Genomic DNA, 27,788 nt, shown 5'->3' on the forward strand with positions numbered 1-27,788 from the left:
GTAGTAGGAATAAAAAATGGCTGTTTTCAAAGGTTGTGGGATCTGGACAGAGTTTTTTTTCTTATGAAGAAGTTGAAATTTCCATTGAGTGGGGGCCACTTTAATCATTCTTGGTAAGTCTTTGAGAAAAGGCCAATACAACCAAGGTTGTTATTATGATTAGATATTTATTGAGCACTAGAAGAATAATTCTAAATTCACACTAAATTTATACTGAATTCACAGTGTAAGAGCAGAACTGAACCTTGGCCTGTTACATGACAATCTCAATTAAAAACTATCTACCTTGGAGAAAAGGAAGTGATTCTGGACATAACCGATTCCCTGAGCTGGCAGAGTTGAGCCTCCTTCTGTTCTTCTCGTGACAAGAGATCAAAGTTAAGTGGTGTCTTAGAGCTATGGGCACTTCCCTCTGGTGCTTGGAGATAAACAACAGAAAGTCTAGGCAGGGATACTAGAAAGGCTCAGGGCCCAACCCAGAAGTAGGCTTGCTTGTGTGCACATAGCAATATTTTAGGTAAGCTAATCACATTTAAGGATCCCAATGTTGGGCAGGTAAGATATGTTGGGCTACCCAGGAAGAGAAGGGGGTAATACAAAAGGTAGGGGCTAAAAGGTAATTATATCAGCAAACCCTGGTCTAGTAGAGCAGTTTTAGCAGACACTCTTGTCCTTGGAGATCAGAAGCTTATAATCCGGAGGAACTGCATGCAGTAGGCGAGCGTAGTCACCATTTATCTGAGTGATGATCTGGTACTCTTGGTCCAGGCAGGGTTCATCAAAATAGTTGCCTAGAATCTGGAAAAGTGGCTCTTTATTGGAGCAACCACTTTCAAAGATAGCCACCTTCATGGTTTCACCAGTGCCACTGACCTCCTTGGCATGCTTCCTGTGGCCCAAGAGTCCACCATCCATAAGAAAGGACTTGAGGGTAAGACCTTGGTTTCCCACCTTTCTGTCCCAATTCTTGTCAACTGATCCTCAGGCTGTCACCCAGAGATTCTGCGAGCAAAGAGCTGATGGAACTGAATTATCATGTGAGTTGGGTAGGCCATGACAGAACATCAGGAGGTGCTTCAGAGAGGGAAGAAAACCTGTGCCCTGACCCTGAAAGTGTTTGGGGTTAGAATTGTGTCTGTGCCAAACCCCTTTTTTTCCATGCCAGTGACATAAAGAATTGAGGGCAGGGAAAGACTTAGAAGAAAGAAGAGAGAAGCTATCTTACCTGGCCACTTCATAGACGTGTTCTAGAAAAGAAGGAGAAATAAGGTCAGAAATCTCTATGAGGAGTGAACAGGGGCCAAGGATAGACCTTGGATATCAGTCAGAAAATGAAGGAAGAGGAGAAATAGAGGGGTCCTTTGATAAGTTCAGCTTTCCAACAACTGGAAAATATTGGGAAGGTGCGTTGAAACACAAGGATGTAACTGTCTCAAGGAAAGGAAGAGGAAGCACATTTGGTTAACTGCTCTCTTTGGCATACTCTGACTCAAGACATTGTGCTGGAACAATAGCTTAGTGTGGTGGGGAGAGGGACACTGGAACTGAATCGACTTTCAACCCAGGGATCTTGCTGAAGGTCCCCAGGAAGTCTTTGTAGGAAACTTGGCAAGCCATGACAGAGCCCAGACAGAAGGAGCTGAATTAGTCTGATATCAGGACCATGGCCTAAGCCATTCCCAAATGCAACCAGCTCCACCCTGCACCATGAAAATTCCTGAAATAGGTCATCATTATTCCATAGGAAAAATATCTACATTTCATGCAGGTTTAAAAACTCTATAGCTGATATAAAGATGAATGTGTCTTAGTACTATCCTTTAGGGGCTTATAATCTTGCAGGAATACAAATGGGAATGAATGCATTATACAACAAATTTAAACTGGCACGTTGCAGTATGCCTTCCGTCTTGTGATAGAGCCTTGTATTTCCAATGTCTTATCTCCCCCACTGGCCTGATAGCTTCTACTTCAGGGGATGTATCTATTACATTTTTGTATGCCCAATGCCTGGCACATAATAGGCTCCCAGTAACTAGATGTTGACTCAGATTGATGTTTCACGATTGTTTCCTTTATAGAGAGGTAAAATACAAGAATTCTAGGAAGATGATCCAGGAGGGGAATAAGCAGAAAGATGTGAGGTATACAGCCTATTTGCCTATATAACGAGGTAGGTATAAAGGGGCAGTAAGGGTAGAGAAAAGGTAGAGTCAATTTACAGGGGATCTTTAATAAAATATTACATTTTGAGTTCTATTCTCTGGGTCATGAAAAAACCTAGAATGTTTCTGTGAAGGAAACAAACTAATATGGTTACAATTTATAACCAGTATCATTGAGACTATGTTAAATGTTTTACTTTTAGAATTCTTGCGATTTGTGACCACTTAAGATATCTCCACTCCCAAGTTTAGCCTCACGGTTCATAGCCATGTTAACTAGCCAGGACCAGAGCTGATACTTAAGATCCAGACAAAGAAGATGCTCAGGATTCCCTTCTCTTCTTTCACTGGAGAGACCCATGTGGAAAGCAGGCTATTTGGGAATAGAAGCTGTTACCATGGGATAGATATACTAGTAATAGGTAAAACAGCTGGTGCAGCAGGTATTGAGGAGTAGCTAGATTATACTTAGAAATCAACATCTAAATCCTCTCTTTCTTTCTCTGTTGGCTCAAAGTGCTAAAATTCCTCTAATAACCGTACCTTCTTCATGTCACTACTTTGTTTAAAAAAAATTTTTTTTGGTGTTTTATAGAAAGGTCTGTCTTTATTTATCCCTACCCTCACACCCCAAGAGATACTTTTGTAGAGAAAGTATCTCTACAAGGCCTAGACAAGAAAGTCCAGATTCCTTACTTAGTATGTCATTCAAGACATTCTATATCAGAAATTAACTTTTATTTTCCTTGTTTATTTCCCCAGTTGTTCAGCCAAATAAATTTTCTTTATTAATAACCTCACTGACAGTTATCTTTTAAGCTTTTACACCTTTACTCATATAGTTCCTCCTTCTTAGAAAAATACCCCTTTCCAAATTGTCTACATTCTCCAGGGCCTGATCATAGTCCCACCTTCTTCTGAAAGTCTTTGCTAACTACTCTGTCCCTAACTAACTTTCCTTCTCTCTGGATTCCTTTAACATCTACTGTATTGAACTCCAGGTTCTGAGTCCATAGCCTTTATTGCTATGTATCACTATTGATAAAGTCCATGCTTATACATTAAATTTCCTAAATAAATTGTAAACAACCTAAGGCCAAAGATTGGGACTTCTCTTTCTTTTGCATCCTTATTAGACAACCCATCACAGAGATGGTTGTATTATGCTGGGTACCAAAGATTTTTAAATTAATTTTTATATGTTGTATTGGTATTATTATCTTGCATGTCTGTCTTTATTTACCCCTACCCTCACACCCCAACTAGGCTGAAAACCCTTTGAAATGCCTAACACAGTGCTTGGTTCAGAGTTTATGCTCAACTATACTGCCGAAATGAATGAATGACCAAGAGCTACCAAGTCATATTCATCACTCACCTTTTTGGGACATCTTCTGGCAAAACATAATATAAGCTATGGTGAAGACAATAATACAACACAAGAAGATGATGAAAATTATGACAAACATAGGCAGGCCCTTTTCTAGAAGGCAAAACAAGACAAAGTGATATCTGATTAAATTTTTGTTCAGAAAGAGAGATGCAAATAAGCACCCCAGACTAGCCCACACCACCTTCTTTTCCATTTTCCATCTTCTCCTAAGTTTCTTGGAGACAAGCAAAATCTCAGGTCAATGACAAAGACCTGAGAGAGGCTAGAGACTCCATGTATAAACAAGTTTTTCAAACTCATTGGTGATGGCTGATAGGCCTGGGTATTTTTATTAGTCCTCCATGCTTTCTGTGGAGCTAACATGAGAGGTTTTCACCTATTCTTAGAGAAAAGAAAGTAGTATCTTGACTTATCAGCCTTACAAAAATTTTACTTTCTTGAGATTATTGTTAATTATTTCTGGCTGCAAAAATTATTTCTTTCACACTCTCTGGCCAAGTACTCAGGTTTCTTTTTCCTCAAAACATATTCCCACTTATTCGCCTAGGGTTACTTATCCTAATCATGTCTACAAGCTGAAGAAAACATCTAGCTTGATCTTCCAGTCCTAGATCTGTTATTTACTTGCTGTATTGTTGTGGCAAGCAGAATATTGGTCTTCCAAATATGTTCACACCCAAATCTCTGGAATCAGTATGTTAATTTACATTGTAAGGAGGTGTTAAGGTAGCAGTTTGATTTAAGGTTACTAATTAGCTGACATTGTGATGGGAATATTATTTTGAATTATCTGGGTAGGCTCAATAAAATCACAAGAGTTTTGAAAAAGTGAAATAAGGAAACAGAAGAGGAGGTAAGAGTCAGATTTAAGGATGCAACATTGTTGCTTTTGAAAATGGTGTGAGAAGGCCAAGAGTCAAGAATCTTTAGAAGTTGGACAGGGCAAAGAAACTGATTCTTCCCAAAAATCTCCAAAAAGAACAGTCTGGCCCTGGCCGGTTGGCTCGGTGGTAGAGCATCGGCCTTGCGTGCAGAAGTCCCGGGTTCGATTCCTGGCCAGGGCCCACAGGAGAGGCGCCCATCTGCTTTTCCACCCCTCCCCTTCTCCTTCCTCTCTGTCTCTCTCTTCCCCTCCTGCAGCCGAGGCTCCATTGGAGCAAAAGATGGCCCGGGTGCTGGGGATGGTTCCTTGGCCTCTGCCCCAGGCGCTAGAGTGGCTCTGGTCGCGACAGAGCGACGCCCTGGAGGGGCAGAGCACCCCCCCCCCGCTTGTGGGCCTGCTGGGTGGATCCCAGTCGGGCACATGCGGAAGTCTGTCTGACTGCTTCCCTGTTTTCAACTTCAGAAAAAAAAAAGAACAGTTCTGCTGACATGTCAATTTTAGCCAATGTGTCAGAAGTGTGTTTAGAAGTCTGTCAGACTTCTGCTTTTCATAATTGAGGGATACTGCATTTGTGTTATTTTAAGGCACTTATTTAGGGGCAATATTTATAACAGTTGTAGCAAAATAAATACAGTGACTTTAATCAAATTCTTGATTAGGCTTTAATTTTCCCATAATTTCAATGAAAAGATTGGATGATTTCTAAAGTACTATAGCTATCTGAATCTAGAGGGCAAGACTGAAAGATACAAAGATACAGGTAAAGGAATCCCAGCACCCTGAGGATTTGCTGCAGCAACTGGCTTTGTTTTTCTTAGAATCCAAGATATTCTTTCTGTCTTGGAAGTCTGATATTTGTGGTCCTCAGAGTTGTGGTTAATGATGAGAGAACCCAAGCACCAAATAGATAAAAATAAAAGAAGATTCTCCCTTGGAGGAAGTTAAATAGTGAAAAACTTGATAGAGGATGTAGGGCACAGATGCAATATCTGATAATTCTTATTCCTCCTGGGGTTATCTCCTCATTTCCCCAAACCAAACCTCCAAGAAGTATCTTCTAATCTCCATTCTCTCATTAGATTTTGCCCTGGGAGAGGCATGGAGTTATGGAAACCTTCAAGCCAAAGGTGACAATGTAAAGGTGGCACATCAAACAGGTTACAGATAAGTCTAGAGATAACTAAGAAACTCTGAAACCAGGGCTGAAGAAGTACAAAAGTATTAAGAATTCCACCATAAATTATAAGAAGCTAAATTATGATATCACGAATGATAGTCATCAAACTATTTAGCACCAAACAATCAAAACAGATGCCTACTATAGACATGGAGTCTTAGAGGTCCCCTGCAATACTAATCATCAATGTTTTTGTTGAAACACTATGGAGTAGTTTGGAGAGTTCTGAGAAATTGACCAGGGCAGCCCAAGTGATAATGGGGAGCTCAGCAGTTAAGGGAAGTATCAAATTACCAACTAACTGTGAAATTATTTTATTATTTAAACAATAAATGAAATTGTACTAGTGTATACTAGATGACTATTAGTTCCAGGTAGAACACAAAAGAGTGTCTTTTTTTTGAATTTGGATTTCTGAGACCACGGATTAAGTATCCTTAAAACTTTTGATGGAAAGGACTTATATAATGAAAACTACAAACCACTGTTAAGGGAAATAGAAAAAGATACAATGAGATGGAAGAATATTCCTTGTTCTTGGATAGGAAGAATAAATATAATCAAGATGGCCGTATTACCCAAAACAATATACAAATTTAATGCAATTCCCATCAAAATTCCAATGACATTTTTTAAAGAAATGGAACAAAAAAATCATCAGATTTATATGGAACTATAAAAACCCCCGAATAGCCAAAGCTACCCTAAAGAAAAAGAACAAAGCTGGGGCATTACAATACCTGACTTTTATATTATAGAGCCACGACAATCAAAACAGCATTATATGGCAGAAAAATAGACATTCAGACCAATGGAACAGAATAGAAAGTCCAGAAATAAAACCACATATATATGGTCAAATAATTTTTAATAAAGGGGCCAAAAACACACAATGGAGAAAAGAAAGCCTCTTCAACAAATGGTGCTGGGAAAACTGGAAAGCCACATGCAAAAGAATGAAACTCGACTACAGATTGTCCCCTTGTACTAAAATTAATTCAAAATGGATCAAAGACCTAAATATAAGACCTGAAACAATAAAGTACATAGAAGAAGACATAGGTTCTAAACTCATGGACCTTGGTTTTAAAGAGCATTTTATGAATTTGACTCCAAAGGCAAGAGAAGTGAAGGGAAAAATAAATGAATGGGACTACATCAGACTAAGAAGTTTTTGCTCAGCAAGAGAAACTGACAACAAAATAAACAGACAGCCAACTGAATGGGAAATGATATTTTCAAACAACAGCTCAGATAAGGGCCTAATATCCAAAATATACAAAGAACTCATAAAACTCAACAACAAACAAACAAATAATCCAATTAAAAAATGGGAAGAGGACATGAACAGACACTTCTCCCAGGAAGAAATACAAATGGCCAACAGATATATGAAAAGATGTTCATCTTCATTAGTTATTAGAGAAATGCAAATCAAAACTGCAATGAGATACCACCTCACACCTGTTAGATTAGCTATTATTAACAAGACAGGTAATAGCAAATGATGGAGAGGCTGTGGAGAAAAAGGAACCCTCATTCACTGTTGGTGGGAATGTAAAGTAGTACAACCATTATGGAAGAAAGTATGGTGGTTCCTCAAAAAACTGAAAATGGAACTACCTTATGACCCAGCAATCCCTCTACTGGGTATATACCCCCAAAACTCAGAAACATTGATATGTAAAGACACATGCAGCCCCGTGTTCATTGCAGCATTGTTCACAGTGGCCAAAACATGGAAACAACCAAAAAGCCCTTCAATAGAAGACTGGTTAAAGAAGATGTGGCACATATACACTATGGAATACTACTCAGCCATAAGAAATGATGACATCGGATCATTTACAACAAAATGGTGGGATCTTGATAACATTATACGAAGTGAAATAAGTAAATCAGAAAAAACCAAGAACTGCATTATTCCATATGTAGATGGGACATAAAAACGAGACATTGATAAGAGTGTGGTGGTTACGGGGGGGGGAGAGGAAAAGGGAGAGGGGGAGGGGCACAAGGAAAACTCGATAGAAGGTGACGGAGGACAATCTGACTATGGGTGATGGGTATGCAACATAATTGATTGACAAAATAACCTGGAGATGTTTTCTTTGAACATATGTACCCTGTTTTATTGATGTCACCCTAGTACAATTAATAAAAAAAAGAAAGCATGAAATGTAAAGGTCAAAGGGTTTTTTAAGAATGCTGGAGAAGTGAGTTTACAAGGAAAGGATCATTAATGCCCCTACTTAATCTTGTAGTCAGTGAGAAGCCTCTGAATGCTTGTAAACAACATGCTATAACCCTCCTTTTCTTTTAAATCTATTGCAAATGACTAGGTAAAAGATTGGTTAAGGCTAGCAATCCAGTAGGAAGATAGATTAGATTATTGGTGTAATCAAATTGGGAGATAGTAGAGCATAAAAATAATTTAGGGTGGGAGAAGAAAGAACAGATTTAAAGAATAGAAAGCTAAAGATTGCAATGTGAAAAGGCAACTTCTGCTCTTGCCAGGTAGCTCATCTGGTTAGAGTTGTCCTGAGATACCAAGGTTATGGGTTTGATCACTGAGCAGGACACATACAAGAATCAACCATTGATTGCATAAATAAGTGGAACTATAAATTGATGTTTCTCTCTCACACTCTCTTTCTCTTCCTCTCTAAAATTAATAAATAGAATATTTTATTTAAAAAAACTTTTGATGAAAAAAAAACTTTTGATGAATCAGCAGTCAGTTGGAAACAGCAGGGTAAACCCTGATGTAGAGCTCTGGCAATGAGGCCCTGCCATTACCCTTACCTGACCTGATGCTCATCTTTTTAGTAGAGCTGGGTGGGGTCATAAATCCACTTCTATTCTTTCTTAGAATATTTGTGAAATATGGTCGTAAAGAACCAGCTAAGAACACATTTGCCACTTCCCTTACCCCCACTCTGACTTTGCTTATCCTCGTATATATATTTCTTTTATCCATCCCACCTGCACTCCTTATCTCTTTGACCATTGTCTGGACCACAGTAGGTAATGTTTTCAGAGTTGAATTCCATAAAACAATGTACATTGAAGAAGATGTCATTTGCAAATTTTAGAACCAAAAAGAAAGGATAGAAGTTGTGACATTGTCCTTACCTGGCCCAGCACTGGTGTCCCCAAGATAGTTATTCACTTCAGTGGTCCAGCCCCAGGATGAGTTCACTGTGGGTGTTGCTATGACAACAGGGTATTAATATCAGAGTGCCCTATTCCAGCCAAGATTTGCAAAGTTTGGGATTCTTTTTTGGACATCTGTGTTGAACTTCCCAGAATTCCTGGATATATGTCTTTGAATACTAGTACTATGAGGTGAAGTAACTTTAGCTTATTACTGTTGGTGGTGAGAAGAAGGCCCGGAGAGTGAAGGCAACATGTTCAAAGTCCTGCAGAAAGTGAGACTAGGAGCAGACTAGAAGTCTTTAGTTTTCTCTTTCCCCATGAGATTATTCTTGTCTCTTTTCTTTTGCTTCAGAAGTTTTCACAAAAGAAGTATATATATGTACATACACACACACATATATATAGATATACATATTCATGATTCCACTTCTTCATAATCATTGATGTTTGATATCTCTCTTTTATTTCCATTCCATTATTACTATGTTCTTTTTGTTTTTTTTTTGTTTTGTTTTATTTTTTAAATATTTTATTTATTGATTTTTTTTAGAGAGAGAGGAGTGAGAGAGAGAGACAGAGAGAGAGAGAGAGAAGGTGGAGGAGCAGGAAGCATCAACTCCCATATGTGCCTTGACCAGGCAAGCCCAAGGTTTCGAACCGGCGACCTCAGTGTTCCAGGTCGACGCTTTATCCCACTGCGCCACCACAGGTCAGGCCACTATGTTCTTTTTGAAGAACTCTGTAACCTCTTAGTCACTCATCTAATGGCATTGTCCCTTCTCCCTTGGCATTTATGTCACTATTTTAGACCTCTCTCAATTCAAAATGTACCATAGAAAAACTTACATTCTGAAGGGGAATATATGATTGTAGATGTCCCAGTCTTGGTTTTGTATGGCTTTGAGGAGTCTGCAAGGAAAAAGAAACTATTTCAAGGTTTCTGGCACCCTTGAATGAACACTTGAATAACATAGAAATATTGGAAAATAAGTAAAGACCAAGAAATTCCACACTTGGATCTGACTGAATTCTTCTGTTATGATAACTGTATGTCATGAAAGTTGTGTCTCACCTATTTAAACTTAAAATTATTCTAAGACAGCATTATTTTAACCCAGGGTTTATAGATAGACAAGAAATGTGTAGTTAGAGTCCAAAGTGTCTTTCAACTTGGATGGGAAAAAGATTTGTTTATACTAATTTTAACTATTTTTAACTGTTTATGCTTTTGAGAGAGACTTAGAAAGTATCACAAAGAAGGTGGCTGTGGGTGATGTCAGTGTAAATGGTAGAATAATGACCTCTGAATAATCACTTATTCACAAAAGCAATAAAATAATGGGAAAAATTTTCATAATCAACTTATTTTTCAGAATTTGGAAAATTAGCCAAAAGTTTGTATGAACCCAGGGAGGATTTGTGGGAGAAAAACACACCAGTATTGTTAGGAACTTATATATTTCATAACATTTTAACTTACCCTAATCTCACTACCTCTCAACAGTGAAGTAGTAAACTTTAAATTAAACACAATTTCAAGTGTTAGAGTAAGCAGAACAGATTTAAGTTCCAAACTATTGTTATAATTTGACTTGTGTGGCAGTTTCCTGAAAGACCTAATTTAAAAAGTTTGCCTCTATTGGTCACTGGGTGCCAAAACTCTCTCCAGGGAGGGGAAAAATCTCTCACATAGTTGTTTGAAAAAAAAATAGCAATTGACAGAAACAAGAACCTAACTAAAAAATAAATTTACAAAAACTGATCAATGAGATGTCCATAAGAACTTAGAAAAGCTCTGACTCTTTTCCAGAAATCTAGAAGGCCACACAAATGCATAAAGCTGTGTACATAATCAGAAAAGACATAAAAAGGCTGTGCGTTTTTACCTATGGCTGGCCTTGAGATTTTGAATGGTCCTGACTGGTGGTGGTACAGTATTCAGAGGGCTACCCTAAGACTCTAAGGTCCATGGTGGGAAACCTCGAGGTCATCAGCTTGAACATGAGCTTTGCAGTTTGAGTGCAGGGTAGCTGGCTTGAACAAGAGGTCACTATTGTCTTGCATTCTTCAGTCAAGGCACTTATGAGAAGCAATCAAGGAACAACTAAAGAGAAACATGCTAAAATCTCACTCAAGCTTGACCAGGCAGTAGCATAGTGGATATATAATCAGTCTGGGAAGTGGAGGACCCAGGTTAGAGGCCCCAAGGTCACTGGCTTGAGCGTGGGTTCATCTGGCTTGAGCATGGACTCACTAGCATGAGTGTGGGGCCACTGGCTTGCGTGTGGGATCATGGACTTGGCTCTATGGTCACTGGCTTGAGCCTAAACGTCACTAGATTAAAGCCCAAGGTCACTGGCTTGACCTTAAGGTCACTGGCTTGAGCAAGAGGTCACTGGCTCGGCTGAAGCCCCCATCAAGGCACATATGAGAAAGCAGTCAGTGAACAACTAAAGTGCCACAACACAGAATTGATGCTTCTCATCTTTCTCCCTGTCTGTCTATCCCTGTCTGTCCTTCTAAATAAATAAATAAATAAATAGATAAATAAATAAATAAAACAGAATAAGAATAACAAGTTGGTGAGAATGTGAAGTTGTAACGCACATATTGCTGATGAGAATATAAAACAGTACAACCACTTTGGGAAAGACTTTAGCTGTTATTCAAAAAGTTAAACATGGAACGACTTCATGACCTATCAATTCCTCTCTTAATCACATATTTAGGGAAACTGAAAAAAATATATACATAAAACTTTTACATTATTGTTCACAACAACAATATTTATAATACCCCAAAAGTAAAAATGACCCAAATTCCCATTAACTGATGAATGGCTTATAATGTGTTAAATCCGTGCAATGAAATATTATCTTTCAATAAAAAGAATAAAGTATAACTATATCTTACAGCAAAGATGGACTTCAAAAACACTGTGCTAAGTAAAAGAAATCATTAGCAAAAGTCACATATTGTATGGTGAAATTTATATGAAATAACCAGAATAGGTAAATTCATAGAAATAAGGAGCAGATTAGTTGTTTCTAGGGGCTCGAGAACTGGGAAATGAACGTGACTGTTTAATTGGTACAGCATTTCCTTTTGGGATAATTAAAATGTTCTGGAATAAGATAATTATAATGATGGTTGCACAATCACCTGAACCACTAAATTGTATACTTTGAAATGTTTAATCATATAGTATTTGAAGTATACATTAAAAAGTAGATGCCAGTGAAAGATTAAGTTACAAAGGAGGAAGAACACTGAGGCAGAGAGAACAAAAATTTTATGTTTCAGATGTGGAGAGAGATGTTAGAAGATAAGGGTTGATACATAAGCTAGTGACTGACTAAAGAAATTTAGGCTTTGTTCCTTGGTGGACAGGTCCATTGATAGTAACAGGTTTTTGAGGAAGAAGTAAACATTGCCCAATTTAAGTTTTGGGAAAATAATTCCGACAATAGTGTGTAGGGTTTTGAAGGTGAAGGTGTGACATATTTTGTTTATTTATTGATAAATATGCATTAAGTGCCTCTTAAGTGCCAAGTAATTTGCCAGACCATGGGGAACCAATAATGAATTTTATACCTAGCAACATAAAGTAGATAATCAATAAATACTGAATAAGTTGATGGTTTGGTGAGAATGAATGGACATGGGGAATTTCTTTAAAAGTCGATTGAAAAAAATAATGAAACTACAAGGGTATAGAAAAAAAGGAGATTACCATATTTCCCCATGCAGAAGAAGCACCTTTTTTCAAAAAATTTGGGATCTAAAATCTAGTTGCATCTTATACAGTGGTTGTAGTTTTTTTACTTGCATTTCCCGCTTTTTCACATGGATGAGGAGTTGTATAAATTTTATGATGAATAAAACTTGAGTTCAATAACTTTATGTAATACATTTTTTTTTCAAATTTCGGGCTCCAAAATTAAGGTGCGTCTTATTCATGGAAGCATTTTTTATACATGGGGAAATACAGTAATAAAGAGAGGTGATTAATTAGTTAAATTCATAGCACTTGGTGATCTTGATAATTATCTGAAAGGCTAAGCGGGAGGGGTAAAATATACTGATGCATTTTAAAATAAGTTTAGAGTGCATATTTAGTGAGTAACTGTTAAGTTCAGTTTTAGACAAGCAAGAATAAAATTAAAGATACACATTGGGATCTAGCTCTCAGGAAAGAAATTAAGGATACGATTATTTATTTGAATTTCATCAGCCTAGAGGGGATATTTAAAGCCATAGAAGTAAATAAAATCTTGATAAAATGCTACAGAGACATAGGAAGAATGAAAAGATAAGGCAATCTTTGAGAAAACTTATAATCAAAGGATGAATAAAGGAAGAACCAGAAACACGTTCTTAGAAGAATTTATCAAATAGGTCTTAGGAGAACCAAGAGAGAGTAGTAGTATTGATAATAGTGTTTAAAAGAGCTTTGAGGAGGAAGGAATGTACAACATGTTCCACTGCTACAGAGATGTTGAGGAGGATGGGTGGAAATGGAGAGGTCTTGGGTTTTAGTTGTTTAAAGGTCAGTAATAACTACAATTTACAAAGTCATATTGTTTTAAAATGGTAAAGAGAGCAAGCAGAAATTACATATATTTATGAGGTTGGTAGTGACCATAGAGATGGGCTGGCAGATAAAGAGAAAGCTTTTTAAAAAAATTAACACATATAGAAGGATCCAAGATGGTGGCAGAGTAGGTGAAAGTTACACTCACCTCCTCCTAGGACCATATCAAAACTACAACAAAATTATACAACAATCAATCTGGATAACCATTTGAAAACTAGTTGAACAAGTCTCATAACTAAGAATATGTAGAATAAACCCCATCAAGACTGGTAATAGGGGAAGAGATGCAAAAAGGTGCTAGCTCCATATTCACATGAAGAAGTTGAGAATCTGGAAGCATATCTCAGCTGCAGAGGTCTCTCTGGAATATTGAGGGTTCTCAACCCCATGCCAGGCTCCCCAGACTGGAGAACCAGTGTTGGAAAAAAAAAGTCCACATAACATCTGGCTGTGAAATTTAGAAGGAATTTTGTCTGCCTGGATGAAATAAGAAACTGCTGGAAATCCAGGGCCATCACATAAAATCTTGCTCATAAGCATTCACCCTGGGTTCTGGCAGAGAGTCAATAGCTCAGAGGAGATTGGAGTCATAAAGGAGCAATTGGGTTGTGTGGTTTTGGAGAGAGCTAGAAAGACAACAAGATTCTTATGCTGAGTCTCTCATTGACATTGCCTAAGATGCAATGTCTTTTTTGGTTATAACATTCTCCTTTATATGGAATTAGCCTAAGAAAATGTCTTTGCTCCACCCTGCCAATTCTTTGAGACCCCACACTGTAAAACTTGCTCCCAACAAAAGGACCTGTTGGCAACCTACTACTGGGGCCCTGGTTGTAGTATTTCTTGAAAAAAACTCTTGAAGAATTTTAGGCAAACCCAGGGAGTGCCAGAGACACCCAAGGAGAAACAGGGTTGTGTGGCTATAGAGTGAGGGTCATTTTATCCCCACAAGCGCAATCAGCAGCACATTTCCTATGTTGGACAAGCCCACATCTCCACATGGCATTATCCTGGGGAACTGTACTAGGCCCACCCTGATGATCCCCTAATGCCCCAGTTTGGCAAACTTGAACCAGGTTGTAGGATCTGCAGGCAGCAGCCACCTTGGCCCATGTTGTAGTCTTTCAAGAAAACCTCTCAACAAGTCTGTCCATATATGTGCAGAGCCTTTCTTCCTGATGGCTACATCTTAATATGCTTTATCTTGATGAACTGTACTAACTCCACTGTGATGACACCCTGAGATGCAAACCCACTAGAAAGATCTGCTGCACCCAAAGGGTGGCAGCTGATCTTGGTGTACCCGGGACTTTTGCTAAGTGACTTTAGACCTAACAATGGTACAAAGTTTGAATCTGTATTAACTTGGTGAGCATAGCTCACCTCTATCTGGTGATTCAGTGAGAATCTCTTTTATCAACTCACATATTGTCTGAGGCTCTTTCAGAAGCTGAGCTCAATGAGCAGTCAGCAAGTAATGGCAGATCTTAGGGTGCCTTGAACGTTTCACAGACCTACTCCAGGCCTCATACTGTTGGCAACATATAACAGAATGCAACTTGGTCTAACCCACATCCACCCAGGCTCAGCAAAGCAGCTATCAATTATGGATTACATGTAGCTCCTAAAAAGTTGCTCAAGTTCAGTCACAGGCAGTGTGTAATATTGACCTTCACCAGAGTCTATTCCAAACAGCCCAGATACAAACACACCAATGGTTGGCTTCAGGACACATTAGAAAACAACCCAATTAGCTCCACAAACAACACAACCAAAGGGAGGTGTTAGCAGGCAATAGATACTGCTAAGGCAAAATACAGTTCATCTCATAGCAGCCTGTAAACTGTGGTCAGTGCCAATCTTCACAGTCAGCCAGCCTGAGGGTCAATTTGTACTCACAGATAATCCAAAAGCAATCTAAACTGAAATTCAAGGAGAACTCACCTAACCCACACAAGAGAGGCCAGCATTATCCTAATTAAAAAACCAGATAAAAACACTAAAAAAAAAAGAAATTATAAACCAATATCCTTGATGAACATAGATGCAAAAATCCTCAACAATATATTAGCAAACTGGATCCTGCAAGATATTAAATCCATACATCATGATCAAATGGCATTTATTTTAGAAATGCAAGGTTGGTAATATCTGCAAATTAATAAATATGATACACCATATAAGTATAATGAAGGGTAAAAACCACATGATCATATATATCAATAGATGCAGAAAAACCATTTGATGAAATCCAGTCCCCATTTGTGATAAAAATTCTCAGCAAAGTAGAAATAGAAGGGACTTACTTTAATATAATAAGGCCATGTGTGACAAACCCATGTCCAACATCTTCTCAATAAGCACAAACTAAGAATGTTTTACTTAACATCAGGATCAAGACAGGGATGTTTGCTTTAACCAGTATAATTCAACATAGTACTGAAAATCCTAGCCATGATAATCAGACAAAAAGAAAAATATATATGTAAGGCAACCACATTTTAAAGAAAGAAATAAAACTCATTATCTGCAGATACCATGATACTGTACATAGAGAACCATAAAGATTCAACCAAAACCTACTAGAATTAATAAATGAATTCAGTAATGAAGCAGGATACAAAATATTCAGAAGTCAGCTGCATTTTATATATTATGTAATAACCTATTAGAAAAGAAAACTAATACTTTATTTTGATAGGGTACATGGAACTATTGGGTGGTGTACGATTTGTATCATAGATGTACTTCAATTTATTTAGCATTCTATTGATGGACATTTGATAACTTTTAGTTGGGGCAATAGTAAATGAACCTGCTGTGATAATTCTAGCACAAACAAACAAACAAAAAAACTAAGAAAATGATACCATTCATAATTGCATCAAAAGAAATAAAATATCTAGAAATAAATTTAACCAAAGATGTACAAGTCTTGTACTTGCAAAAAATTGTAAGATGAAAGAAATTGAAGAATATACAAACAAGTGGGAACATGTACCATGTTCATAAGTAGAAAGAATTAACATCATTAAAATATTTATACTACTCAAAGTAATCTATAGATTCAACTCAATTCTTATCAAAATACCAATGGCATATTTCACAGAATGAGAGCAAATATTCCAAAAAGCAATATGGAACTACAAGAAACCTCAAATAGCAACACTGATCTTGAGAAAGATAAAAAAAAGTTACTATACTACAAGTAATCAAAATATGATAATACTGGCATTATAAAAGAACACCAATTAATAGAACAGAATAAAAAGTCCCAAAATAAACGCAGGCCTTTATAAGCAATTAATATTTGATGAAGGAAGCACAAACATGCAGTGGAGTATAGATAACCTATTCAATAACTGGTGTTGGAAAAATTGGACAGATACCTACAAAAATGAAACTAGACCACCTTCTTACATCATACAGAAGAAGAAACTCAGAAGGGACTAAAGACTTAAGTATTAGACTTGAAACCATAAAATCCTAAAAGAAAACATAGGCAGTCAAATCTTGGACACTTCTCATAGCAATATTTTTTTCTGATATATTTCCTCAAGGGAGGGAAACAAAAGAAAAATAAACAAATGAGACTATATCAAACTGAAAAGCTTTTGCATAGCAAAGGAAAACATTAAAATGAAATAACAGCCCACTGATTGAGATAGCATATTTTCCAATACATCTGATAAGGGGTTAATATCCAAAATTTATAAAGAACTTATTCAATTCAACAACAAAAATACAAACAATTCAATTTAAAAATGGGCAAAGGAGTCTCTGACCGGTTGGCTCAGTGGTAGAGCGTTGGCCTGGTGTGCTGGAGTCCCGGGTTTGATTCCCGGCCAGGGCACAGAGGAGAAGTGCCCATCTGCTTCTCCACCCTTCGCCCTCTCCTTCCTCTCTGTCTCTCTCTTCCCTTCCCGCAACCAAGTCTTCACTGGAGCAAAGTATTCCTGGGCCCTGAGGATGGCTCTGTGGCCTCTGCCTCAGGCGCTAGAATGGCTCTGATTGCGGCAGTGCGACGCCCCAAGATGGGCAGAGCATCACCCCCTGGTGGGCATGCCGGGTGGATCCCAGTTGGGCGCATGCGGGAGTCTGTCTGACTGCCTCCCCGTTTCCAGCTTCAGAAAAATACAAAAAAAAACCCACTTAAAAAAAATGGGCAAAGGACCTGAATAGACTCTTTTTCCAAAGTGGTCATATATATAACCAATAGACATATGAAACAATGATCAAAGTCACTAATAATTAGAGAAATGCAAATTAAAATCACAGTGAGATATCACCTTACCAGGATGGTAAGGTGGATATCACTTATCAGGATGGCTATCACAAATAAATCAAGAAACAACAAGTGTTGGCAAGAATGTGGAGAAAAAAGAATGCTTATGTACAGTTGGTGGGAATGCAGATTGGTGTAGCCACTGTGGAAAGCATTATAGAGTTTCCTCAAAAAAGTAATTGAATTGCCTTATGACTCGGTTATTCTAATTCTGGGTATATATTCAAAAAACCCAAAACACTATTTTGAAAGTATATACACTCATTGTGGCATTATTTAAAATAGCCAAGATATAGAAGCAACCCAAGTGCCCATCAATAGACAAGTGGATAAAAAAGTGGTGGTACATATATACAATGGAATACCATTCAACCATAAAAAATAATGAATTCTTATCATTTATGACAACATGGATGGACCAAGAGGGTATTATGCTGAATAAATAAGTCAGTCAGAGAAAAGACAAATGCTATATGATTTCACTCATATGTGGAATCTAAAGAATTAAATGAACAAACAAAATAGAAACAGACCCACAGATACAGAAAAAAGACAGTTTCTGAGAGGGGAAGAGTTTTGACAGGCTTGTTGAAAAAGGTGAAGGGATTAAGATGGACTAAAATTGGTAGATACAAAATAGTCACAGGGATGTAAAGTACAGCATAGGGAATATAATCAATGACATTTTAATAACCATGTATGGTGTTAAGTGGGTACTTAAAAATATTGAGGGGACCGTTTTGTAAATATATGATTGTTGAACCACTATGCTTATCACTTAAATATAATAAAAATTTATATTGAATATAAAAAATTGTATATATATGTAATTTACATATATATGTATATATATACATTACATATATGCATATATATATATATACTGCTCACAGAAATTAGAGGATATTTCAAAATAAATATGAAGCGATAAAATAGCCCCTGATTTTTGTGAGCAGTATTTTAGGTTTATATACATATGTGTGTGTATTATAAATACATATATACATACCTTCATACATATTAGTCTTAGGGAGAAGATAATAGGTGGAATAAGAGTTGAAGTAGCAGAGGTTAAGACCTTAGGTAGAAGGTTTGCTGTGGAGAAAAGAAAGGCAAATTTTATTTTAATCCAAGAGAGAATGGTTAGGGCAATGTCCAGGCAGAGAGGGTGACTGATAGCATTCACATCTGAGGAAGTGTTGATTTTAGATAAGGAGCAGGTGAGTAACAGCTATAAGGAGTAGGAAAAAGATGAACAAATTAATTGGCATACAGCATGGAGGCAAGCAGTGGAAGCCACAGAGCAAAGAACTAACATAGGTAAAATGCATGTCTATAATTTTATTGTGATTAGAGCTAAGCAGTTGAAGAGCATGAGCAAAGACAGGGTCTATAGGGCATCCCAGAACTGAGAAACTGCCCAGTAGTTGAGGCAGAAGGATGAGGGACTGAGAATTGTGTAGAGCAGAGATGAAACAGGGGACCAGATGCATGGAGCAAGATTTAAGTAGAGAAGAAAGCCAGATAAAGAAATCCAAGAGTTAGAAGTTTGACTCAGCAGAAAAAGCAAAGGTTGGGAGTAATATCTCAGAGCCTCAATGTCCTTTTCTATCAGTAGGGGCAGTCATGAGCACTGTTTCATTGCCTGTAAACGGACTGAGATAAGGAATAGATAGGTTAATTGGTTTTGAGCAAGGTCCTGACCAGATGGGATAGGAACTAACTTACAGAAAGGGGAAAACGTTCAACATATTTCTTTATGAAGTACACATTCTTGGACTTACTGGCCATTCCCTGCTCTCTCTGCTTGACCAGATTATAAACTCTCAAAGAACTGGTACAGTATTCATATAATTATCTCTTAGTGAGACTGTCCATGTTCCTCCCAAAACTGACAGGCCAGAACCTACAGCATGCACATAGTCACTACAACTCAACTTACAAACAAATCTCATCAAACGGAGTAGTCTCAAACTAACATCAGTCTCCTAACAAAATTGGAGAAAGATAGTTTGTTCACTTTCTTTATAAAGAGCTATCCTCACATGATAGTAATTTTCAGGTAGTTCTGAGAATAATTTCTTTAAAGCAGTTTGTTTGCAAAATGTTTTGAGCAAAGGCAGGTTTGTTGGAATATGTGTCTTCCCTTCCAAGGAGATCTGTTGGAAGGCAGCAAGACTCATTTGTACATATCACTGCTGGGCTGTTCATTTAAATCCTGCCTGCACTCTTTTTGTTGTTGTTGTTGTTCTTCTTCTTTTCCAACTGATAAGAGGGGAGATAGCGAGACAGTTCTCCGCGTGTGCCCTGACCAGATTCCATCTAGCAATCCCCATCTGGGGTAGATGCTCTGCTCATCTGGGGCCATGCTTGCAACTGAGCTATTTTTAGCACCTTAAGTGGAGGCTCCAAGAAGCCATCCTCAGCACCCAGGGCCGATGTGCTTTAACCAATTGAGCCATGGCTGCATGCCAGGAAGAGAGAAAGAAGAGGGATGTGAAGGGACTGGAGAAGCAGATGGTTGCTTCATCTGTGTGCCCTGATGGGGAGTTGAAACCAGAACACTCACACACTGGGCCAACACTTTACTACTGAGCTAACTGGTCAGGGCCCTTTCTGCAGTCTTTATGTACATAGTCTGTAGTGCTCCCAGGATAATTCTGGGATTAACCAGAGTCAGTCTAAATTGACATGTTAACTAGAACTTACATTTGGCTTTAGGGAAAAGTGAGGGAAATTTAAAGAAACTATGTAGGAATCTGAGTTTTATTTCATAAAGCAAAACCAAACATAACAAAATAACAATAAAAAACACACCAAACCAAACAAATAAGTTTCCAAAGAGTGTTCAGGAGTTAGTATAGATACAAGCATGAGAGACAATCGGACATAGTGAAAAGAACATAAAATCTGACTTGAACTTCCTAGCTGTGAGTTGCTTGGTAAACAGATTCCCCTTTCTGACTCTCAGTTTCTTTTTCTTTAAAATGACGGTAATAATAGCTATCTCAGGGGTCCCCAAACTTCTTACACAGGGGGCCAGTTCACTGTCCCTCAGACAGTTGGAGGGCTGGACTATAAAAAAACACTATGAACAAATCCCTATGCACACTGCACATATCTTATTTTAAAGTAAAAAAAACAAAATGGGAACAAATACAATATTTAAAATAAAGAACAAGTAAATTTAAATCAACAAACTGATCAGTATTTCAATGGGAACTATGGGCCTGCTTTTGGCTTATGAGATGGTCAATGTCTGGTTCCATATTTGTCACTGCTAGCCGTAACAAGTGATATGACACACTTCCAGAGCAGTGACGCGTGCATCCCGCATCACTGGAAGTAGTACTGCACATGAACGATGATGCGCTTTGTGCTTCACTGACCACCAATGAAAGAGGTGTCACTTCCGGAAGTGCGGCGAGGGCCAGATAAATGGCCTCAGGGGGCCGCATGTGGCCCGTGGGTCGTAGTTTTGGGGACCCCTGAGCTATCTCATGAGATAGTTGTGGAATTCAATGAGAAAACATGCTGAGTTCTTGTTTATTAAATCTGGCAAATAGTCCTTTTTCCTTTACCATATTTATCTTTTTAACCCACAATGTGACAAACATTGTCTTCATTTCTAGTGTCACCAGTCCAAAATGTTTCTCTCTTCATGATTGTACAACCCACTAACAACGCCTCCCCTCCCACACACACAATCCCCATCTGCACACACACACCAATCTCTCTTCTCTGGAATAAAGACATGCTACCGAGGTAAATCTGGAATAAGGCTATCTGTTGAGATATTCACCAGGAGAGAAGGGTGCTCACCTTTGACCACAAACTTCACAATATCACTGTGTTGCACAGAGCCTACCTGGCCTTTGGCAATACAGAAATAGGAGCCTGATCAGCCACCACTGCCAGCTTGAAGAGTACTGTATTAAAAGTTGCTACTTTGATGGGTTCTGGGTTGTTAGTCTGTTCCTTGTACCAAACATAACTGATGGGAGAAGAACCTTATGCCTGGCATTGAAGGCTAATCCTCATTCCATGGAGCACTGTGAAGCCATAGCAACTGCCAGTTGTCACTGTAGGCTTGGAAACAGAGACTGCAAAGGGAAGACAAGAGAGGAGGCTCTGGGAAGTTACAAGGATATGGGAACACAAAGATGATTCATCTTTTCTGGGTATAAAGATATGTATATGTCTGCAAACAAAACTAAAAGGGGCTCCTGACTTGGGAGGAAAGAAGCGAATAAAACAATGTAAATAAAAATAGCTTTCTTTAGAAAATTAAGTACTGTTTTGAATTATCTGGGTTTTTGATTATCTAGAGTTAAAATTCAACTCACTGTAAAAACTAATATTGCTTCTTTAAGTTGAAGTAGAGTTTTTGGATTATCTACAATTTTTACATTACAGAGGAACACATTTGTAAAATTGTGAAGCCAACAAAGCTTATCTTGTCAAAGCCCTGCATTTTTTTCCTCAGAGTTTCTCTGTCAGCATCAATTCATTATCCAATATCCTAAAAAGATGTATTCATTTTTATAAGTTTTAAGACACAGAGCCCAAAGAGGGAAACAAAGATATGGATGCTATAATTTCTGACACTTGAAGCAGTAGAGACTTGAAAGCCAAGAACCCTTCCCAAAACATTTTAAATTATGCCATGAGAGTGATGACTCTGAGGATACTCCGCCTGTTCATTTCCTCTAATTAGTACATATAATTGAAGAAATCCTACGTACAGGTTAACAAATATCTTTGAGTTTCTTAGGGTTTTCTAGGATTATAGTCCTGTATTGGGCCTTTGCCTATCAGTACTTTCCTACCCCCACAATGACTCACGTTTCTGGACACGAAGATCAATGATCTCATCTCTCACCACTTGGTTGCCATCAGGGATCTGCCAAGTGACTTCACAAGTGTAGTGGCTCCAATCATCTATCTCAGGGTTTCAGTTGGAGGGACACATCTCCCAGAACCTTATGGTTCACGTGCAGGCAGCCCCTGCACGGTACTTTGCTTGCTGGATATGATCTCCAGAGTAGTCAAGCAAGAAGATGATGACTGAGTATGAGCCACGTTGTACCAGCCACTTGACCATGACTTGGGTGTAGCCTTGCAGAGGACCATAGGTGCAAGGGATATTCACATCCCTTTTCCAAGGTCATACTTTCAGGCGCTTCAAGTTTGGGATGGCCTGAAAATGGGCAGCAGAGGAAAATGCAGATATAGATGGCACAACCACCTGGGAGCTAGGGTGTCTCTTTTCCACTAATCTTCCTCCAGCCCTCCCAAATCCTCCTCCCCTTCCCATAAAAACATCCTCACATTCCCCTCCTGGGAAACAAAGCAGCATTCTGCTGTGAGGACATCTGGAATAGCTAAAAATGCCTTTGTCTATGCGTATGTATGTCTTCCCTTTAACTTTGGGAGAACTGCATGGCCTAGCTCACGCTACTCTTTCTGGGAACTTGCTGGGGATTTTCCCATAGCCTACTCTGGTCTGTCAAGAACATGGACAGCCAGTCCCAATTTATCAATCCTGGAAATCACTTCTAGAATTAAGTCAGACGTAACTCTTCCATTTCAGAATAGGGGCATGGGACAAAGTTAGTAACCAGATTTGTAAGAATTACATTTTTTTCTATTTTACTTCTGCCCCCCCTCATTTATCCCACTTGTCCTTTAAACTTTTCTCTTTTTATCCTCCTCTTTTATTGTTCTCTTCTCCTCTTTCTTCATTAGCAGCATAAAAAGAGAGTATATTTTTGGCATAGGACATTTCCAAAATAAAGGTAACCTCAACTGCATTGATTATACTTTACAACAATCCTTGTGGTACTCTGAGAGCCTAAAGAAACATTGAGTAGGAGCATCTAGTGAGATCAGAGGGATAGTGAAACACTGTATAATGAGTAAGAATAATAACACCAATATAAGTTCAAGATCTGTCCTACCATATATATATATATCTGTGTGACCTTGGATAAATTGCTAAACCTGAGCTTTCGGTCATTATCGATAAAATGGAAGTAATAATGAACCTTACAGGATGGTTATTGTGAAGCTCATAGGTGTGAAAACACCTAGAATAGTGATTGACATTCAGTAGGTGCTGGAAAAATGCCAGTCTTGTTTCAGGTCTCAAGAGAATCTTTTTATATTTGTCTTGATTATTCTTGTCTTAAAGAAGTCTTTATTGTGTTTTCCCAAGGTGGACAGGTTAATTAGATTGGATAATTGTCAGCTTTAATAATAACCTGAAGGAGAAATTACAACACAAACAGGTATGGAAGTTACCTGCCATTCCCTGCCTGATGGAGCCTATCAAGTTACATGCAGTTAATAGGCCATCCCTAGGCTATAGGGAAGAGAGGACATAGTGGCCTGTAAAACGTTGCCCAAATTAAGCAGTATTGCTGACTTTCCTGGAAGATTGGATAGGGAAAATCTATTTCAGGAAAGCCTCAACACCTGAGGGGCTCTACTTATTATGGACCCATGAAAACCACCAAATTGTTAGGTACTTGGTACAACAGGTCTTGAGGAACCAGGCAAGATAGTATTTTGGGGATTCCTAGAATGGCATGATAGATCTAAGGACTTTTATAAACCACTTAGTTGTAATCCCTAATGGTACATATGGGCAAGGCTGAGGCCCAGAGAGATAAAGATGCTTATCCTAAAGATGCTAAAGTTACAAAGATAGGAGCAGAGCTGGACCTAGAGGCCTAGAATAAAAGCTTTCAGAAGCTCTAATGCATTCTTACGTTTTTAACTTTTTTTTTTCCTGTGGCAGAGACAGAGAGAGTCAGAGAGGGACAGATAGGGACAGATAGACAGGAAGGGAGAGAGTTGAGAAACATCAATTCTTCTTTGTGGTTCCTTAGCTGTCCATTGATTAATTTCTCATATATGCCTTGACCGGGGGCTACAGCAGATCAAGTGACCCCTTGCTTGAGCCAGCGATCTTGGGCTCAAGCTGGTGAGCCTTCCTCAACCCCGATGAGCTCACGCTCAAGCTGACGACCTCGGATCTCGAACCCTGGTCCTCCGCATCCCAGTCTGATGCTCTATCCACTGTGCCACCGCTTGGTCAGGTGCCTTCTTAACTTCTTAAACTTTTTAAGGGATTGCTGGCTTCATATGTGGCTGAAGCCAGCAATCTCCCTTACCTGGGCCTAACTGACATGTTTTAAAGGGAGGTTAATTCAAGGCTGGATTCTATCCCCTGACTGCCTGAAAAAGAATTCTCTCATTTGCTATTTTCTAAAGAGCTTTTCCTAGAAGTTTAGAGCCTTGCTTTTATTCCTCAGAAAATAATTGAATTTTATTTAAATATTGTACCCCTCTCCGCAGAAAGACCAGGACTTGGCACTGATTCAAGGGCTTTTGTTGGAAAAGGGTTTAACTTGAGAAAGAGGAAACAGTACTGAGACCCTTTCTGGTCCAGGACTTGAACTTTCTTTTAATTTAATTTTTATTTACTTTAACTTATTGTATTAACATGGATTCAAGTGTCACACTCAATATAACACCCCTAACCCCCAACCATGTGCTCCCCATTACATCCTCTTTGCCCCCCTTCCATAGTTTCCTCCTTCCTTTCCTCTGGGATTTGCTGACATGTGATTTGTATCCATTTGCTATGTATATATAGTTTCATTAATCCCTTCACCTTCTCTGATCCCATCCTTTCATTATCCTTCCCTCTGACTGCTGTCCCTCTGATCTCTGTAACCCTGTCTCTGCCTCTATTCCATTCTTCAGTTCACTTTGTTCATTAGATTCCACATATAAGTGAGATCATATGGTACTTATTTTCTCTTCCTGGCTTATTTCACTTAGCATAATAATCTCCAGGTCCATCCATGCTGTCACAAAAGGTAAGATTTCCTTTTTTGTCACATCTGTGTAGTATTTCATTGTGTAAATGTACCACAGCTTTTTAATCTACTCGCAGCACCTGAACTTATACAAGAAAAAGTCTGGGGCCTGTGTACTGGTCCTAAGTAAAGAAAAGACCTAGTTTTCTCTGAGTGGGCCCCTTTATAAAACTCAGTCTGTGTCTGGGTTCCTATTTGAATCTTTTTTTTCTTTTATCCTTACACAGAAGGTGAAATCTTCTCACAACCAGACATCCCTGTGCCTGGCTACTCTTCTCCTTTGGGGATGCCTCCTGGATAGATGATTAATTTAATCTATTTTTTTAATTATTAATTTTAGAGAGGTGGGAGAAAGTGAGAGAGAGAGAGAGAGAGAGAAGATGGGGAGGAGCAGAAAACATCAACTCCCATATGTGCCTTAAACAAACAAGTTCAGGGTTTTGAACCAGTGATCCCAGCATTTCAGGTCAATGTTTTATTCACTGTACTACCACAGCTCAGGCCAAAAGAAGATTAATTTGATAATAAATGTTTATAAAATTTAATAATGTTTATAAAATGAAAATGTTAAGATATATTTTTATTATGATATTTCAACACATGTTTTAGATGTAACAGCAGATTCTGGTCCCCAGAGACATTTTAGAAGTGAAGCCACAGTCCTGCAGAGCTGTCTAACTGGTAGGACCCTTTGGGGCAAGACATGCTGATTTTCTCACTGTCCAGATGAACTGGGGACACTAAGATCCAGGGAGATAAAATACATATATGAAATATCATGTGCATGCTTACACATGATTTAAAATGAACATTTACGAAATGTTTTTGAGTCCCAGACTTTTTTCTGTAAGTCCCACCTCAAACCAACACATTTGAAAAAGGTAGGGAAGTGCATTCTAAAACGTGTTAAAAATAAAAATTTGTAGTTGTAGAAAAAGCACTATTTTTAGGAGCACTAATTCTGCCACTAATGCTTTTTCCTCTCAGGTGACTTAATTCTAGCTTGAGGTTCTAGAATTTGATGAATCACAGGACTCCAGGATAGGACAGCCTAAACTGAGTCACCTATGGGAAGCTGGAGATTAAAGGACACCAATCTAACATCATCCAGGCTTATCCTTTAAGAATATGAAACAAGCAGGAGTGCAGCAAGAACCCTTGTGACTTATTATGGGTTGCATTTATCTATCACTCAGTCTTAGTTTCTTAAAAGGTTATCTCAATTCTCAGGGATATAATTGAAGATAAAGAAAGACCCAAGGAAATAATGCTACTAGGATAGTCAGAACTCTCTTAGGATGTGTATTCAGCATTAAGCTCCCACAATTAACCCGGAAAAATTGGGCTATATCCACCGAGAAGTGAGTTACTTTGGAAAGTGGTGAGAAACCAAGTTCTGTGAAGAGCAGCTGAAGGATCTGGAGCTGTTTAGCATGGAGCAGAGATGAATCAAGGAGACATGTCTGTTTTCAGAAATGTAAAGGGCTGTCATAGTATAGAGGGGGAAGATATGATCTGTGTGTCAAAGAGAAACAGAGCTGGGACCTTTAGATGGAAGCCACAGGGAAGAGTATTTAGTTCAGCATGGGGACAAATTTTCTAACAGTTGGAGATGCCTCTGGATAGACTGGATGACCTGGGGAAGTAGTAAATTATCAGTCTCTGGAAGTACACTTGTTTATAACAGTGAGGGGTGGATCTAGATTATTTTTAAGGCCCCTTATAGCTCTTCAACAGCATTTCTTCTTTGGGAGATACGTGCATTAAGAGGGATCAAAGTCTGAAGTAATAATGGTAGAATTTTAGTTGAAAGATAGCAAATGGACGGGGGATTTGAATGGCATTGTATACCTTCTGAATGTTGGCATTGTATACATCTCTGAATACCGGAGATAAAACATGTACTATAAAATTATGTAGATATTTTCTCTGAGAGGATCCTTTTCAATTTCTATGGAAACTTATCTCTTGGCTTCTTCATTAGCCTTCAACTACTGCCTCTTTTCTACCAAAAGCTGAGAGGTCTTCAACATTGTCAGAAACTCATCTGCTCAGCAAAAATAAGCTTTCCTTAGTAATCATTGAACCCCAACCTCTCCCCACTCCCAACCTTTTGCCTGTGCCAGCAGTGGCATCAGGCCACCATTATGTGGCTCAGGAACAGCAGACCAAGGAAAAGCCTTACCATAGGTAACCACCATTAGGTGGCTCAGGAACAGTAGACCAAGGAAAAGCCCCAT

At 38.5% G+C, this 27,788-nt stretch overlaps 1 protein-coding gene across 1 annotated transcript; it reads right to left on the reverse strand.

The window, feature by feature from the left end:
* Nucleotides 1-594: 594 nt before the first annotated feature.
* On the reverse strand, nt 595-27,788 carry VSIG4 (V-set and immunoglobulin domain containing 4). The gene is given in 12 exon segments (XM_066249825.1): nt 595-889; nt 1,226-1,247; nt 3,544-3,648; nt 8,754-8,831; nt 9,624-9,686; nt 21,482-21,559; nt 21,562-21,762; nt 22,505-22,608; nt 22,610-22,668; nt 22,671-22,827; nt 22,829-22,859; nt 27,734-27,788. Coding segments are annotated over 12 exon segments (1,188 nt in total). The 3' UTR covers nt 595-654.

This window comes from Saccopteryx bilineata, chromosome X (assembly GCF_036850765.1).
Source record: "Saccopteryx bilineata isolate mSacBil1 chromosome X, mSacBil1_pri_phased_curated, whole genome shotgun sequence".
Lineage (NCBI taxonomy): Eukaryota > Metazoa > Chordata > Mammalia > Chiroptera > Emballonuridae > Saccopteryx > Saccopteryx bilineata.